This window comes from Bombina bombina, chromosome 1 (genome assembly GCF_027579735.1).
Source record: "Bombina bombina isolate aBomBom1 chromosome 1, aBomBom1.pri, whole genome shotgun sequence".
In the NCBI taxonomy this organism is placed as follows: Eukaryota; Metazoa; Chordata; class Amphibia; order Anura; family Bombinatoridae; genus Bombina; species Bombina bombina.
This window is the reverse complement of record NC_069499.1, coordinates 756009454-756028133: the sequence shown is the minus strand read 5'-3', so window position 1 is coordinate 756028133 and position 18680 is coordinate 756009454. Positions and strand designations below refer to the sequence as shown.

The following is an 18680-nucleotide window of genomic DNA, read 5'->3' as shown; positions in this document are numbered from 1 at the left end:
TGTTTTCTGTCCTCCGCTTCAGAGCAGGCGGACAGGTTATGGAGAAGCAGTCTTTAGACCGCTGCTTCATAACTTGTGTTTCCGGCGAGCCTGAAGGCTTGCCAGAAACAGGGGGCATCAAGCTCCGTACGGCGCTTGATAAATATGCCCCTATATCTTGGTATTGCAAGTTAATACATATGTGGGTAAAATATGCATAGGCTTGACATCACCCTGTAAGCTTGTGTGGTATGAACAAGACATCTTTGTAATTCCCAAACTTCATGTACTTTCAGCAGTATTAGGAGAAATAGCGAAGGAGGTTAATATATGGGGTCTTGAGAAAAAAATGTGGCTTAGATGAATGAGTTTGCAAATATATCATACTGAACTAAAGCAGAAAATTCCCTCAGGTGCTGTAGGTTTCCATAAGTTGTTGAGCATATTTAAGGCATTGCAGTTATATTTCTGGTGGTCATTGAAGTAAATAAAAGGACCAATAGAGTAACTGTAGGATTGAGCAGACACTATAGAGCTATGTAGATGAGTCAGTGGGGAAAGGAAACCAGTTTGTGACACCATGTTTGTATCTGTGGGAAGTATGAATATATTTGTCTGTAGTGTGGAGCAGAGACATGTGTTAACATCTGGGTGTGAGTTTCTGGGGAGATCAACAGAGGCAAGTGTGGACAGTCTAGCAGATGTGTCCAATGGTTTGTGGGGGATAGCAGTAGTGTGGGATAAGTCTCTGAAGATGTGAGGGAGCAGAATGGTGTGAGGGTCTGCAAGGAGGTGTATGAGGGTCTGTGGAGTAGAGCACAGAGCAAAGGAGTGTGAAATTGCACTTGCAGGAGAGCAGGAAGTTGCATGTAGAGTAGACCTCAGTGTAAAAACATGGCTATATATAGTGGTATTTGGCAAAGTGCAGAGGGGTGTGTGATAGTTGTCTGTAAGTCTGCTTGTCAATCAAAGAACAGTGTGAAGACCTCAGTGGAAGAGAAGAGTGGTGTGTGATACTTGTCTGCTATTTCACATATTTTCCCACCTTGATTTCTCTTTCCCTTTTCCTTCTTCCCTCCCCTTCGCCTGCTCTGACCCTATCTGTTGTGTTCCTTTTTTTCTGTATCCCCCTTTCCTCACACTACATTGTATTCTGAAACATAGACCTAGTACTGCACTAATATGCACAGATGCACCGTAGAAATCTATATTTAAAAAAACTTATTTTATAAAAATATTTCTTATCTAAAAGATGTCAACCTGGTACCTGTTTATGAAATATGTTAGAGCCAACTAACATTTGTTTGTATTTTTTATTTATTTAGAGATTGATTCTTACATAAACATATTCGAGAATAATAAACCATATGAGTGAAAATATTATAAACAGGAAACATACAGAAACAAAAGTATGATAATGAATTATTATAAACTTAAAATGTAGCTAAATACACATAAAAGTATAAGGTCTGCTCTTTTTTGTCCTATGATGACAAAAGAGGCCAGATTACAATCAAGGATGAAAAAGTCCAGTTTAAAAAAAGATCTTAACCACACTCTTTTCAATAGAACTAGCATTTTAGTAAATAACATGACAAATAACAAGATAATATTAAGAGAGACCATGAGAGATTTCACTATAGCTGCTTTGGGATTTTGACCATCATGATAAAATAACTTTTCTTTCTCATAGTGCAGACGGTGTGATTCCATAATCTAATTTTAGTGATTGTAATACTGGGTGCCTTTGGATTGTTAATAGAGCAGATCTGTCTCAGTGAGCATCAAACCATTTTATAGAAGGAAGGTTCAGCTTACATCTCCCCAGACCAAAACATGGCACTTATAAAGGTCAATGCCATTAACAGTAGGATTAGAAAAAGCTCCGGAAGATTTGTACTTCCTCATCCTCTTATGGTGCTTGTTCATGAATCACTTCACATCTGATCTTATTTCCTTCCTGTGGACTTAAGAAATTGAGGCAGCCTTAGCCTGGATATACTAATCCCTTTCTTGGGCTGCAACCAGATAATATTGGTGTAGACCAATCGGAATCATTTAAGGCAATGTGGCCTCATGTTTCTCCTCCAAGAGGTGTCTCCCTGACTCCAATACTGTATTCGTTTTAAAGAGTAGTAATACTAGCTATACATGGGAGAAGTGTTTTTTTTCTAAAATTGCTACAATACTTTTACTAAATATTCTTGAACATGATCATAAATGGACACTATTAGTGGTCAGATCAGTGTATTTTAAGTACATAAACAGAATACTTATGGTCTCAGGACATCCAATAATAATTATTTTCAAAAGTCCTGAAAATCCAATAGTGCTGGCAGCTCCTCCTCAATCCCAGTGAAGAAGAAATTAAGCACAATTAAAGACACAAGCGCATTAAAACAAAAGGTAACTTTTAATAGTGATAATTAACCTGGTGAAACATAGTAACATAGAATCTGACTGTAGATAAGAACCAGGCCTGTTGTCTACCCATATTACATGTTACGTATTTCTTATGATAGCCTTATTCATGTTCCAAGCATTTTTGAATACTTTTAAAATTTTTGTTTACCACCTCAATTGGAAGTTTCTTCCATGAATCAACCACTCGTTTTGTAAAATAATAATGCTTCATCACATTTCTCCTGAACCTGCTACCATCTAACTTAAAGCATCTTTTCTAAGATTAAAATTTACCATTTTCTAATCTTTAGCAAGCAGAGTGTTTTTATTATTTTATCATTATTTTACATTTAACACTGTTGTTCCTGCGCTGGGTTGTTTTAAAACAGTCATGTCTATGTGTGAGCCTGTGATTGAGTCAGCTGGGAGGCTTGTGAGATATTCCCAGCACGTGATATGTGGCACTTTGCTTGCAGTCAGGCACTTTAGCCTTGTTAGTGCAGGGCAAGAGGGACACCCACACAGGGTCCCGTGCTTTGGGGGGCCCTACAATGTCCAGAGTGAGGATATAACAAGGTGAAATGTAATAATAATAATAATAATAATAATAATAGTAACAACTTATATAGCACAAAAATGTACATTTACATAAGAGGGTTAGAAGCTACAGATTGTATTCATAAAAGCCTTGTGTACATCCTGTATTTAGTTTATGAAGAAGTGTTTATGGTATGAGGAGGTGTAATATATAGTGTTATTCTTTATATATGTAACAGTGAATGTTGGTATAGGGGTGGGCCATGCAGGGGGCTGGGCATACAGGGGGAGCGAAATAAGGGTGCTGGTCCACGTGTGTCCCTGTATTATTGTATTTGTTCTATTTTAGCTTCTTAGTATTGAAATACAACACATATACATTATTTAATACCTTCATCTTCATTATAATCATTCCATTTGCAAGTAGAAAATCTCCCAATGTTAGTGCAAACTCTAAAATCACCAATATATGGCCATCGTTGTTAAATGGTTGCTGTCATAATGATATATAACAATATGAATCGCTAAAAGTCCAAAACACGATATTAAAAATTATAAAAGGAGCAATTCATCTGCACGATTCATAATTACTGACCTCAGGTTGCAAATAAATTAATATAAAAAGCACAAAGTGTAAATGCAACAAAACAATCATGTCATGCAATGCTATATTGCACAAAGCTAGTGTCTCCTTCAAATCCAGAATAGCATGGAACTCTCCTTAGAGAGAAAGAGCAACATTTGCCTTACTGAAATCTTGTGAGGGGTTGTGCTGGAGGATCACTTTTGATAATCTTAGTTTATTAGAGAGCTTTAGAGAAATGGGCCCATAGAGTTCAGACCCTCTAAAAATTCTAATTGGGCAATATTTTCCTATGTGATATCTCCATTGATGCTCAGCAAGGGCATGGGAATTTAGAGTTCAATCTTGGCAAGAGCTGTGATGCCAAGATAATACTACCTAATGGAATGCATAGTGCCTACTGTAATGTTTAGTGGAGGAGGGATAATGGTATGGGGCTGTTTTTAAGCATTTGGTCTTGGCCTCTTAGTTCCAGTGAAAGGTAAATGTAATGCTACAGGATGCAAAGACATTTTAGAAAATTTGGTGCTTCCAACTTTGTGGCAGCAGCTTGGGAAAGGCCCTTTCCTGTTCCAGCATAACTGTGCTCTTGGGTAGAAAGCTCATTTAGGTGTGATGGTAAGGTGTCCACATACTTTTACGAAAAAACATATGTGAGCAATACTGGTCCAAATGCAAATATGCAAAAGCTCCCAGATAGAGATCTAGTAACCAAATCTCTGAAAGGTACAATGAGGTATATACAGTATAAGAGAACGCCTAGAGGGATGAAGTGCATACAAATATAAAATATAAATGATAAACCTTATAGTAGGATACGGGAATAAAAAAACAACAACAGTATGGGCCCACAAAAATAATGATCTGCGTCAGTCCCAATTGAAGTATACTAAATGTCCATCAATCCACAAGTATACTATGGGGTAGATTTAACAAAAGTCAAGCAGACATGATTCACTGTAGAGAAATGCTGGTGAAATGCTTGTGCAATGCTGCCCCCTGTTCACTGACGGACAATTGGCTGCTAGCAGGGGCCGTCATTCATCTGATCTAAAAGGTGGCAGACAAGTTAAGGAGCAGCGGTCTGCTGCTTCTTAAAGTTCTGTTTCAAAAGACCTGAAACTATGGGGCTTCGAAGCAGCATCCGCTGCTTAATAAATGGAGCCCTAAGTGTCCATCAGTCCATATAACAAAAATTCAAATAGGTGATAAAAAATAAAATGATGAATAATGATAAATGAAGAAATAAAAGTGAGAAAAAATTAAAAAAAACAATACTGGATGATAAAAAATATGAACTTATCGTGTGTCCCAAGATTGGAAAATTATTTATAATACCAGTGAAAAAAAGTAAAACATGTATAAAATATAAAAAGTTACAAAAAGTATCCAAAAAGTTAAAAATATTCTGATGTATGTGAATATATCTCAGTTCTGGGTCAATGAACTATAAGAAAACATAAATATAGTGCACAACTGTGTATCTATAAGTCCCTGACCAAGCTTATTAGGCTTACTGGACCCCCAAACTGTGTAGCACAATAGGAAACTCAAGCTGCAAAAAAATCAGTTTACGTGTTTTGGCCTAGCTTCAGGCCTTTCTCAAGCCTAATGCAGACTCTGAAAACAGTGACAGTCCCTATTTTTTTTTTTAAGTTTTTATTGAGGTTATACACATAAGTAACATTAAACAAAAGTTCAATATTGAATACAGTAGGTACATCATAAATTATTTAGCTGTTACATATAGAACAACAAATATCGGAGTACATAATACACGACTGCAAGCATATAGAAAGTCAGTACAGTTCTATTAAACAGGTTACTACTGAACTAGAGAAGTGAAACCTCATTTTATTTTTATATATGGGATGAATGCACCTCTAATGCTTCAACAGGCCACTTATGGACCTATGTAAACTAAATGGCTTAGATGAGGCGCTCTAATGTGCAATACGGTCACTCTTGGACCTTGAAAAATGGGTGAAATGATAAAGCAGGAATAATAACTTGTGAAATATACAGGGAGCAAAACGCTCTAGGATCTGTTATACAGGATCACTATGTTAACTTTATAAAAAAGCCTAAGCTGGAGTTGTAGGAGTGTTCAGGTTTGGTGTAGGTACTGACATAATACGTGAGTGTGTCTAGGTCACAAAGAGTCCATCAAGGAGAAACGAGCTCTTATAGCTGGTTATACCTCAGGATACACAAGCTCTTAAAGATAATACATCTTAAATATCATCAGCAAGTCATATACCCAGTGAACCCAGTTTGGGGCTGCAAAAAAGCCTGCGCTAATATTGAATGTTACTCAATTCTCTCATATTTGTACAACTATAATAGTGCACCACACTACCTCGGCCGCTGGCAGTGCGGGTTTATGCCGAGCCATTCCAAGACATTTATTAAAACCTAACGGCTAGATTTGGAGTTTTGTCGGTAACGACCCGAAAATCTAACGCCGGCTTTTTTCTGGCCGCACCATAAAAATAACTCTGGTATTGAGAGTCCACATAAAGGCTGCGCTAGGCTCCAAAAAAGGAGCGTAGAGCATATTTAACGCAGCTTCAACTCTCGATACCAGAGTTGCTTACGCAAGCGGCCAGCCTCAAAAACGTGCTCGTGCACGATTCTCCCATTGAAAACAATGGGGCTGTTTGAGCTGAAAAACACCTACAAAAAAAGCCGCGTTCAGCTCCTAACGCAGCCCCATTGTTTGCTATGCGGAAACACTTCCTACGTCTGCACCTAACACCCTAACATGTACCCCGAGTCTAAACACCCCTAACCTTACACTTATTAACCCCTAATCTGCCGCCCCGCTATCGCTGACCCCTGCATATTATTTTTAACCCCTAATCTGCCGCTCCGTACACCCCCGCCACCTACATTATCCCTATGTACCCCTAATCTGCTGCCCTAACATCGCCGACCCCTATATTATATTTATTAACCCCTAATCTGCCCCCCACAACGTCGCCTCCACCTGCCTACACTTATTAACCCCTAATCTGCCGACCGGACCTGAGCGCTACTATAATAAAGTTATTAACCCCTAATCCGCCTCACTAACCCTATAATAAATAGTATTAACCTCTAATCTACGCTCCCTAACATCGCCGACACCTAACTTCAAACATTAACCCCTAATCTGCCGACTGGAGCTCACCGGGAGCTGAAGAGGTCCATGATCCGGATGAAGTCTTCTATCAACGGCATCTTCAATCTTCTTTCTTCGGGAGCCATCATCTTCCATCCGACGCGGAACATCCTCTTCTCCCGACGCCTACTAGCCGAATGACGGTTCCTTTAAGGGACGTCATCCAAGATGGCGTCCCTCGAATTCCGATTGGCTGATAGGATTCTATCAGCCAATCGGAATTAAGGTAGGAATATTCTGATTGGCTGATGGAATCAGCCAATCAGAATCAAGTTCAATCCGATTGGCTGATCCAATCAGAAGACTTCATCCGGATCATGGACCTCTTCAGCTCCCGCTTGGATGAAGACTTCATCCGGATCATGGACCTCTTCAGCTCCCGCTTGGATGAAGACTTCAGCCGGATCATGGACCTCTTCAGCCCCCCCGCTTGGGCTTGGATCAGGACATCGGAGGAGCTCTTCAGGACGGATCGGTGAACCTGGTATGGTGAAGATAAGGTAGGAAGATCTTCAGGGGCTTAGTGTTAGGTTTATTTAAGGGGGGTTTGGGTTAGATTAGGGGTATGTGGGTGGTGGGTTGTAATGTTGGGAGGGGGTATTGTATGGTTTTTTTTTACAGGCAAAAGAGCTGAATTCTTTGGGGCATGCCCCGCAAAGGGCCCTGTTCAGGGCTGGTAAGGTAAAAGAGCTTTGAACTTTAGTAATTTAGAATAGGGTAGGGCATTTTTTTATTTTGGGGGGCTTTGTTATTTTATTAGGGGGCTTAGAGTAGGTGTAATTAGTTTAAAATTGTTGTAATATTTTTCTTATGTTTGTAAATATTTTTTTATTTTTTGTAACTTAGTTCTTTTTTATTTTTTGTACTTTAGCTAGTTTATTTAATTGTATTTATTTGTAGGAATTGTATTTAATTAATTTATTGATAGTGTAGTGTTAGGTTAATTGTAGGTAATTGTAGGTAGTTTATTTAATTAATTTATTGATAGTGTAGTGTTAGGTTTAATTGTAACTTAGGTTAGGATTTATTTTACAGGTAATTTTGTAATTATTTTAACTATTTTAGCTATTAAATAGTTCTTAACTATTTAATAGCTATTGTACCTATATACAAAGTTACCTGTAAAATAAATATAAATCCTAAAATAGCTATAATATAATTATAATTTATATTGTAGCTATATTAGGATTTATTTTACAGGTAAGTATTTAGCTTTAAATAGGAATAATTTATTTAATAAGAGTTAATTAATTTCGTTAGATTTAAATTATATTTAACTTAGGGGGGTGTTAGGGTTAGACTTAGCTTTAGGGGTTAATACATTTATTAGAATAGTGGTGAGCTCCAGTCGGCAGATTAGGGGTTAATGTTTGAAGTTAGGTGTCGGCGATGTTAGGGAGGGCAGATTAGGGGTTAATACTATTTATTATAGGGTTAGTGAGGCGGTTTAGGGGTTTATAACTTTATTATAGTAGCGCTCAGGTCCGGTCGGCAGATTAGGGGTTAATAAGTGTAGGCAGGTGGAGGCGACGTTGTGGGGGGCAGATTAGGGGTTAATAAATATAATATAGGGGTCGGCGGTGTTAGGGGCAGCAGATTAGGGGTACATAAGGATAACGTAGGTGGCGGCGCTTTGCGGTCGGCAGATTAGGGGTTAATAAGTGTAGGTAGGTGGAGGCGACGTTGTGGGGGGCAGGTTAGGGGTTAATAAATATAATACAGGGGTCGGCGGTGTTAGGGGCAGCAGATTAGGGGTACATAAGTATAACGTAGGGTGGCGGTCGGCAGATTAGGGGTTAAAAAAATTTAATTGAGTAGCGGCGATGTGGGGAGACCTCGGTTTAGGGGTACATAGGTAGTTTATGGGTGTTAGTGTACTTTAGAGCACAGTAGTTAAGAGCTTTATAAACCGGCGTTAGATAAAAAGACAAGAGAGGCGCCAAACATAAAACAATATCGTCTGAACCATGGGCCAATAGCCCCCCCCTGTGTGCAGGATATACTCACAAAGGCTGCGGCACACGTACTGTGCCTGTTGAAGCGGATCGGGACTGTTCAGAGTCGCCCGACGGACACACAAAGAAGCCGGTACACGTGACCCCTGTAACCAATAGCAGGCCAATTCACCTGTCAGGTCCGGATCAACGGTCACTCGCTGGAAATAGGTGGTTGCGGTCTCAACCAGGAGAGACACCGGTGTTAGATATGGATTGCACCAGGGCAATAAGTGACAGGTAGCAAGGTGACTCAAATAAAAAGGTTTTATTTAAGATAAAAACAATCACAGCAACGCGTTTCTCAGCAAAATTGCCGTTTCATCAGGCTGTCAAAATAATAACAAACCGGCGTTAGCCCAGAAAGCTCTTAACTACTGACTTTTTTCCTGCGGCTGGAGTTTTGTCGTTAGATGTCTAACGCTCACTTCAGACACGACTCTAAATACCGGAGTTAGAAAGATCCCATTGAAAAGATAGGATACGCAATTGACGTAAGGGGATCTGCGGTATGGAAAAGTCGCGGCTGAAAAGTGAGCGTTAGACCCTATTTTGAGTGACTCCAAATACCGGAGTTAGCCTAACACCAGCGTTAGGAGCCTCTAACGCTGGTTTTCACGGCTAACGCCAAACTCCAAATCTAGGCCTTAGAGAGCTGTATTCTAATCAGACAAGGCAAAACAATATAGAGGGGCTTACTGAAATATCTTTTGCTATATGGAGGATATGCCTCTGGGAATAGTCAAATAAAAAAGAACCTCATGATCTCTCAGTTAAAATCCACCAGACCATATTACATATTTTAAGTAGTAGACATTCTTAGTTGTGGTGTGAGTTAACTAGCTATATACATTAAACATCATTTCATGCTAACAAAGTGTTTGCAGTAGTGTAAAATAGTGATGTAGAGGAAAATAAAAATGAGGTACAATTTGTATACACTTGCCTACATAAGAGACCTTTGGGAAAGGGGTGAAGGTTTGTTGCATGAAGCAAAGGTTAACATTAATTTATTTGATAAAGTGGAGGCCTGTTATAGAAGAAATAAGGAAACATCAAAAAAACAGAAAACAGCAAGAGTTCCAACTTAATTATATGCTGTGGGTTTATGAAAATGAACTTTAGCGTAGGTAGAGGGTGAGTCTAAACTATATAGGAACAAGAAAGCCTTTGGTGTTGCAACATGAGAGTCTCATTTAGGGTTACCTGGAGTTACCAAACGGAATCCATCCAGCCTCAAGCTGGATGACTGATACCCCACAACCCTTATCAGAATTATTCAACACCCAGTCTTATACGTTTTAATAAATTCTCCATCTGAAGAATTAAACTTGTTTTAACTCTCAAGTTGCTATGTAGTGGGTAATATTCTTTGTAGACAGTATCTCTTGGGGCAATTAAGCCCTCGATCCTCAAGTTAAAGGGAAGCCTCCCCGTAAGCTGCAGTCCAAGATCAGTGCCCTCAGTGTTAAATTTTGTGGAGAGGTCTTGCAGTCCATAGTCTTCCAAGACCCGGGGCCGAAGATACAAATGTTTACCTGGCTTTGTTGTGTTAAGATTCGGTTCTTCTAAGTTGCTAGGCAGATCAGCTGCTCTCCCCTCCGGATCGTTGTGGCCTGCAATGGGTCGCGGTGGCGTAGTTAAGCCAGGGGCAGAGAGGTATTGAGTGGATGAATGTTCCGGATCTGCCAGCGGTTCCAAGTTGAGGAGTTCTATGTCCGATGGGAAGAATTGCGCAGCAGATTCCACAGAGGGAGCAGCATGGTGAGCTGCATTTGCAAAGAGTAAAGTACTGAGGTCTCTCTCAATCTGTTCGTAACACTGTGTAATCGCGCTCTTTACTGCACGCTCCCATGTGTCCACGGCTTCTAAGACTTTGATTTTGTGCCCCATTAGGCCCTCTCTCCTCTAATGTTAGTAAAGGCTGGTATGTGAATAATGTTCTGGATAGTACCCAACTGAGAAACAGACCTATAGGTGTATCTGCTCAATTGAGCTGTTTGATCCTTGGTGGGTGTAACAAGCCATGCAACAGTGGTGCAGAGATTTGTGGGGACAAAGGAGGCTTCTGAAATAGGGGAAGGCCTCAAAATGTAAAGTCCAGTACTGAGGGCTGGGGAGCCACACTGCGATCCAAAACCCTATCTCATGGGTCAGAGCGTCTTCAGTTTAGCCTCTCCACCTTGTTAGATACCTTAAAGTCAAGTTTTCCGCCCAAATTTAAGAAAAGGGGGTGAAGGTCTCAGGAGCTGAAGCTCAGTGTGACCAGTAAGATGGCCGCTGCCCGGAAGTACCGACAGCCCCTAATTTTAAACAGCATAATCAGCTCTATGATACTTCCCTCTCTTCTCTCGCAGTAACCTCCTTTATAACTTTTGCTGCAGTAGGGGTTAAACGTGTAGACCACCACACCATTAGAATAACGCATTGAACCAAGACCAGTTATCCCTCCATTTCCAGAATTTCCCACAACAAGACTCCCAAAATGAAATGACCTCTAAACTGACAACATCCTGCCCTAAATTACTAAAACCCTAAACCACCAGTAATCCCATAGCAAGATACTGTAAACCAAGAAGTCCAAAGACCCCAGGTCCTCACAGTGTTGTCAACTTGGCTGTGGTTTTCTGCGTGGCTATGTTACACATACTGCAGAGTGTGCATTGAGTATCATGAATATCTATAGCTTCATATGTAACTCAAAGGGTTCCAGGAAAACATGGGCAAAGTGGCAACCCTAGGTCCCCCCTGTCTTCAACATGTCCTACTGTCTTATGGTTCTGTCAGGTACCTGTTGTTACCATGGTGATCAGCTGATAGTCACGTGGGCCTATGACCAGAGTCATTTCTCTTATAATTACATCTGCATAATAATAGTATTTATTTGAATGCATTTCTGCTTACCCTTTGTTTTTTAAATCTCAATGTATTTTAGATTTTGCAAACTTCCAAACTTTACCTGGGTCTGAGCAGTGTTATGTGCCTGACTTTATATCCCAGCTGCTCTTTCTTTCCTTGGCTTGGGATTGGGGTGATGGCTGCCAAATTGTGAAAGGTTTTCTTTCAGCTAAAGTGTTTGGCTCCTTCATAGGTTTCACAAGCTTAGGTGCTGACAGCATTGGGGCTACCTCCAATTTCAATTTAAAATGTCCAGTTCTTCTGTGGTTTAGATTTATACACTATTCCCTAGAGTCAGTGCTATCAACAGTGTTCCCTTTAGACTTCAGCTGACTCTGTAGACCAAGAACATTTGTGGCGTTATTAGAAAGCCAAAAGACACAAGTCTAGGGATCCCGCACACGTTTCAGTAACCTTCTATGCATTGGTCAGGGTAGTGTATCCAAACAACCAATTACCACTGCAATGTACTAAGAAAACAAGGGCTTCACTAAAAGCAGTATCTGTTGTTCTTGTAGATTCAGAGACGTACTGTGTTTTCCAAGACAGAAAGTACCGTGTTGGAGAGAGGTGGCACCCATACCTGGAGCCTTATGGACTTGTATATTGTGTTAACTGCCTGTGTCGGGAGGTAATGTCATTTCTTTTCATTTTTGTAAATGATTTTTAAATTGGAAAATATTATGAATTAAATATCTAAACAGAACAATACAAAAGGATACAGAAATTATTAATAAATAAGGTAAAATTAAAACTTTAATTTGCTAAAGTATTTTTTTTTAAAGCTTTAAATAGGTATTATGTTATTAAAGGTACATTCCTGCATAATAGTACAATGTTCTACATTGTTAATTGTTAATGTTGCTTTGTCGCTGCTTGTATAATGTGTGCTAAAGAAAGTGACAAAGTATACAATTTAAAAAAATAAATAAATCTAATTTAACCTAGGTAGGTAGCATATACATCTCTGGAGCCCTACATGGCAGGAAAAAGTGCTGCTATCTAGTGTTCTTGCAAATGTAAAACATTCTTGCAAAACTGCTGCCATATTGTGCTGCCGACAAGTACACGCTACTGAGCCTTCATCACTGCTTTTCAACAAAGGATACCAAGAGAATAAAATTAAAAATATAATAGAAGTAAATTAAAACTCCATGTTCTATCTGAATTAGGATAGAAACATTTTGGGCTTCATGTCCCTTTAATGCACCAATATCTGTTGTTTGCTTCCTATTAATGCTTGTTAGCTGATTGGTACTTTCTGTTAATACTCATTGGGCTAGATTCAATTAAACACATTTATAAAACTAATACCTCACTGAGATAAAATTTGATGCAACCCTAAATGCATTTGCTCGAGCACAATTGAATTTAATGCACATTGGGATTATATTTAAAAGTACAGTTACACTCATAATAACACTGTCTAAAATAATAATTAAAAAAGATATGAGGTATCAGGGATGCAAAGGGCTTTAACATATAGATGCATACATACACATACATGTGTGATCATATGTATTTATGTAGGTATATATCATATATGTATTTACAGACATATACACATATAAACAGATAAATACATATGTATGTCCTTTGGAGCCCATTGCAGTCAAGTAGCTGAAAACATGAAAAATCATATTTATGCAATATTCATGTTTAATTATGTGTTTATCTGTGTGTGTTTTTTACTGTAAATATTTCACATTCCAATGTCCTTCACATTGGGAAATATGTTATAAGTATTTTTAAATAGATATTTCTATATTAATCTGTATATATCTATACCTATATATAATCATATATTATATATGCGGTATATTTATATATATATATATATATATATATATATATATATTACACAAAAAAACACATCAGATATATGTAGAATTATGTATTTAGGAATAAATAGGACATATTGTTATACATGATGAACAGTGGAATGTGAAATATTAGTTTTTCATGTCGGGTTAGCACACTTGGTTAAACGCAATCGGGTTTGGGCAACTTGTTGGGTGTTAGTTTTTTTTCCATTGAAGTCTATGGAGGACTACGTTAATGCGATCACGATATTGTGACTTCGGCTTTTTGCACACGTCAGGTAAGCACATGTGCGAAAACTTTTTACTTTAAACTTGTAATACCCGTGCTACCTGATGCACGCAAAAATCGTACTTCTAGCGGAGATGAAATCAAGGGTCGGGCATAAGTTTGAGCTTTTAGGTGACATTGTGTGACTTTATCTACCACCTGTATTCAGTCACCTATAGGCTGTCCGGTATTTTTATGAAGCACAGATGGCAACCTTAATACAGACATCCACATTTACACATATATACAGGCATCACATGCACCCAGAGACACAGACAAGTAGCCACAGGTATTTACATTCAGATGAGCACACACATAGACAGCCACAGAATCATGCTCCCACAGACCTCTAGAGTAATACACACACAAGCATTCACAATCACATACACAACAATATAGGAATTCAGACAGTCATAGGGACTCATAAACATCACACACACATAGACCTTGAATAGATATCCACAAGCACAAACACACTCAAACACACATACATGGGCAACTTTGACATAGAAGCTAGGAGAGGGGTTAAGATTTCTTAAATGGATCAGTTTAATGCCAGCAATTTTTTTTATTATATAATAAAACCTTCACAGCTTTGTTGGCAATACAATCTTACCTTATAGCAGACACTTTTTCCAGCAGTAAAGTGAGCTCCTTAAGGGAGGTCAGGACGGGCAGATGACACATCATTGAGAGAAAGGGCAGGCGATCAGAGCAGGGTGAAAGGGTGAGGAATGAACCAGTCACTGCTGCTTTAGCCTTGCCCTGAGATGCTGTCCCTTCTCTGTTCATCCTGCTAGATGAGAACCTGGAGATCTGAGGAACTTAATCTCAGTACCGCTGCTTAAAGGATGGGTGAATGTTTAGCAAAATTTGAAAAATGAAAGGGATTTTAACACATTCGTTCATTTGTTTAGAATTTCAAATGTTTGTACAACATTCTAACATTCTTTAATGTAATAGTATTTCTAATGCTTTCTTTAAATGTAATAGATTTAAATTTTTCTAATTATTCAATTCAAATTATTCAATATTCAAATTAAAAAAATAGCTAGATTACGAGTTTTGAGCGCTCTAGGGATTTTAATGACCGCCACAATGGGGAATGCCAGCAAGAAAAAAAAAAGCCTAACACCTGCAAATTGCGGAAACAAAAGTTCCGTAACGCAGCCCCATTGATGTCTATGGGGGAAATAAAAAATTACGTTTAAACCTAACACCCTAACATAAACCCCGAGTCTAAACATCCATAATCCGCCGCCCCCCGACATCGCCTCCACCTACATACAGTTATTAACCCCTAATCTGCCGTCCCCGATATCGCCGCCACCTACATACAGTTATTAACCCCTAATCTGCCGCCCCCGACATCACCGCCACCTACATACAGTTATTAACCCCTAATCTGCCACCCCTGACATCGCCGCCACCTACATACAGTTATTTACCCCTAATCTGGCACCCCCAACATCGCCGCCACCTACATAATACTATTAACCCCTAATCCGCTGCTCCCGATGTCGCCACCACTATACTAAAGTTATTAACTCCTAAACCTCTGGCCTCCCACATCACTACCACTAAATAAATTCATTAACCCCTAAACCTAACCCTAACGTAACCCTAAGCCTAACACACCCAAACTCTAACATAATTAAAATAGAGCTAAACTAAAGTTACAATTATTAACTAAATAATAACTATTTAAAACGAAATACTTACTTACCTGTAAAATAAAGCCTAAGCTAGCTACAATATAACTAATAGTTATATTGTAGCTAGCTTAGGTTTTATTTTTATTTCACAGGTAAGTTTGTATTTATTTTAACTAGGTAGACTAGTTAGTAAATAGTTATTAACTATTTAATAACTATCTAGTTAAAATAATTACAAACTTACCTGTGAAATAAAACCTAACCTGCCTTACACTAAAACCTAACATTACAAAAAAAATAAACACTAAAATTACTAAAAATAAAAATAACTAAATTACATAAAAAAACAAACACTAAATTACAAAAAATAAGAAACAAATGATCAAAAATAAAAAAGAATTACACCTAATCTAATAGCCCTATCAAAATAACAAAGTCCCCCCCAAAATAAAAACCCTAGCCTACAATAAACTACCAATGGCTCTTAAAAGGGCCTTTTGTGGGACATTGCCCCAAAGATATCAGCTCTTTTACCTGTAAATAAAATACAAACACCCCCCCGAACAGTAAAACCCACCACCCTCACAACCAACCCCCCCCAAATAAAATAACTATCTAAAAAAAACTAAGCTCTCCATTGCCCTAAAAAGGGCATTTGTATGGGCATTGCCCTTAAAAGGGCATTAAGCTCTTTTACATGCCCAGACCCTAAACTAAAAATAAAACCCACCCAAAAAAACCTTAAAGAAACCTAACACTATCCCCCGACAATCCACTTGCAGTTCTTGAAGTCCCGCTTGAAGGATCCATCCAGCCGGCGAAGTCCTCATCCATGCGGCAAGAAGTCTTCATCCGGGCGGCCTCTTCCATCTTCATCCAGCCTGCAAAGTCCTCATCCAGGCAGCAAGAAGTCTTCATCCATACGGCATCTTCTATCTTCATCCATCCGGCACGGAGTGGGTCCATCCTGAAGACATCTGGAGCTGAGCATCCTCTTCATACGTTCGCGGCCGTAAACTGGAACTTCAATGCAAGTGACGTCATCCAAGATGGCGTCCCTTGCATTCCTATTGGCTGAAAGATTTCAATCAGCCAATAGGATTAGAGCTACTAAAAATCCTATTGGCTGTTCCAATCAGCTAGTAGGATGAGAGCTCAATCCTATTGGCGTGATTGGGAACAGCCAATAGGATTTCCGCAGCTCTAATCCTATTGGGCTGATTGGAACAGCCAATAGGATTTTAGCAGCTCTAATCCTATTGGCTAATTGGCAAGGACTCAGGAAGAATAACATACCCTGCCCTATGGTTTGCAGTCCACTTGTAATCTAGGCCTAAATGTCTAATTTAGCAATCATTATTTTCACATTGGCAAACTATCGGTGGCAGCAATCAGTTGGTAAATTTACAATAAAATATGTTACTTTTATGAAATGGTAAGAATATTAAATTTACTGTGTTTCAATGTGACTTTCCCAAATATAATTCTAAATATTGTATATGTCAGTCTAAAATAGCATTAAAAATTAGCCATATGTTTATCATGCAGGAAATACATCACTGAAAGAGAATATACCAGGAACAGTATATACTGTATATCTATATAACAGGAGTTGAAATTTCTACTAATCCACTAGTCCCAGAAAAGTAGAAATTTAGATTTTTTCTTTTTTTTTTTTAAATTCAGTGAACTAGTAACTTTTTTTCCCTCTGGGCTAGTAGTTTTTAACTTCTGACAAGTAAACTATATTAATATTTTAACACCCTTAAATACACTATGAGGCCTATCTATCAAAGTGTCAATCGCAAATATGCCAGAATTCCGCATCGTAATTGTTGCGAGATTGATCCGACCTAGTTATCAAAGCCTCAAGACCATCAAAAGTTGAAATTTATGACATAACATACGATCCGCCGGTATCAATCCGACGCTGATCGATGCTTACGTCATTACTGATGTTCCGAATACACCTTCAGCTCTGTTTGACACTTTTTCCCATTTATCAAACTTTTAACAGGTACGCCGGCGACTATTCGGATGCAGCGTACCTGGTTTTCAATCCGCCACCCTTGAGGCCGCGGTTGCAATAGAAATCAATGGGAGTATGAAAGCACCAAAAGCTTATGTTCGATGCTGCAAGAGAATGAAGCATACCCCATTGATTTATATGGTAGAAAAATAGTTACGTTTACACCTAACACCCTACCATAAACCTGAGTCTAAACACCCCGAATCTGCCGCCCCCGACATCGCCGCCACCTACATAATGTTATTAACCCCTATTCTGCCACTCCCCGACCCCGCCGCAACATAAATAAAGTTATTAACCCCTATCCCGCCAATCCCCCACCCCGCCACAACCTAAATAAACTTATTAACCCCTAAACCTCTGGGCTCCCACATCACCACCACTAACTAAACCTATTAACCCCTAAACCGTCAGCCCCCCACATCGCAAAAAGCTAAATTAAGCTATTAACCCCTAAACCTAACAACGCCTTAACTTTAAATTAAAATTACAACATCCCTATCTTAATATAAATTAAAACTTACCTGTAGAATTAAAAGAAACTAATTTCAAACTATTAATTAACCTACCCTAACTATTATACTACAATTACATTAAACTACCAATTAAATTAAATAAATTACGTATTAAAAAACCTTACCCTACTAAAATTATTTAATTCTACAATTAAACATTATTACAAAGTCCTAAAGTACAAAAAAACCCCACTAAGTTACCAAAAAAAAACCAAACACTAAATTACGAAAAATAGCAAACCAAATTATCAAAAATATATTTTTACACCTAATCTAAGGTTAGCTCTATTACTGCTCTATTACTGCCCAGACCCTAATCTAAAAATAAAACCGACCCATAAAACCCATAAAAAACCTAACACTAACCTTGACGATCCACTTACAGTTATTGAAGTCCTGCTTGAAGGATCCATCCAGCCGGCAAAGTCCTGATCCAAGTGGCAAGAAGTCTTCATCCATGCGGCAAGAAGTCTTCATCCATGCAGCAAGAAGTCTTCATCCATGCTGCAAGAAGTCTTTATCCAGACGGCATCTTCTATCTTCATCCATCCGGAGCGGGTCCACCCTGAAGACATCCGGCACAGAGCATCCTCTTCATATGGTCACCGCCATACACTGGAACTTCAATGCAAGTGGCGCCATCAAAGATGGCGTCCCTTGCATTCCTATTGGCTGAAAGATTTCAATCAGCCAATAGGAATTAGAGCTGCTAAAATCCTATTGGTTGTTCAAATCAGCCAATAGGATTTGAACAGCTCTCATTCTATTGGCTGTTCCAATCAGCCAATAGGATTTGAGCTCTCATTCTATTGGCTTTCCAATCAGCCAATAGA

General features: G+C 38.8%; 1 protein-coding gene across 2 annotated transcripts in view; it reads left to right on the top strand.

Annotated features, from left to right (window-relative positions):
* The window catches only part of CHRDL1 (chordin like 1), a 277410-nt gene that overhangs the window by 98949 nt on the left and 159781 nt on the right, over positions 1-18680 (top strand). For both annotated transcript variants that reach the window (XM_053699306.1, XM_053699308.1), the window contains one exon: positions 12076-12188. In XM_053699306.1, the coding sequence (XP_053555281.1) occupies positions 12076-12188 (113 nt within the window). The remainder of the gene's footprint in view (positions 1-12075; positions 12189-18680) is intronic.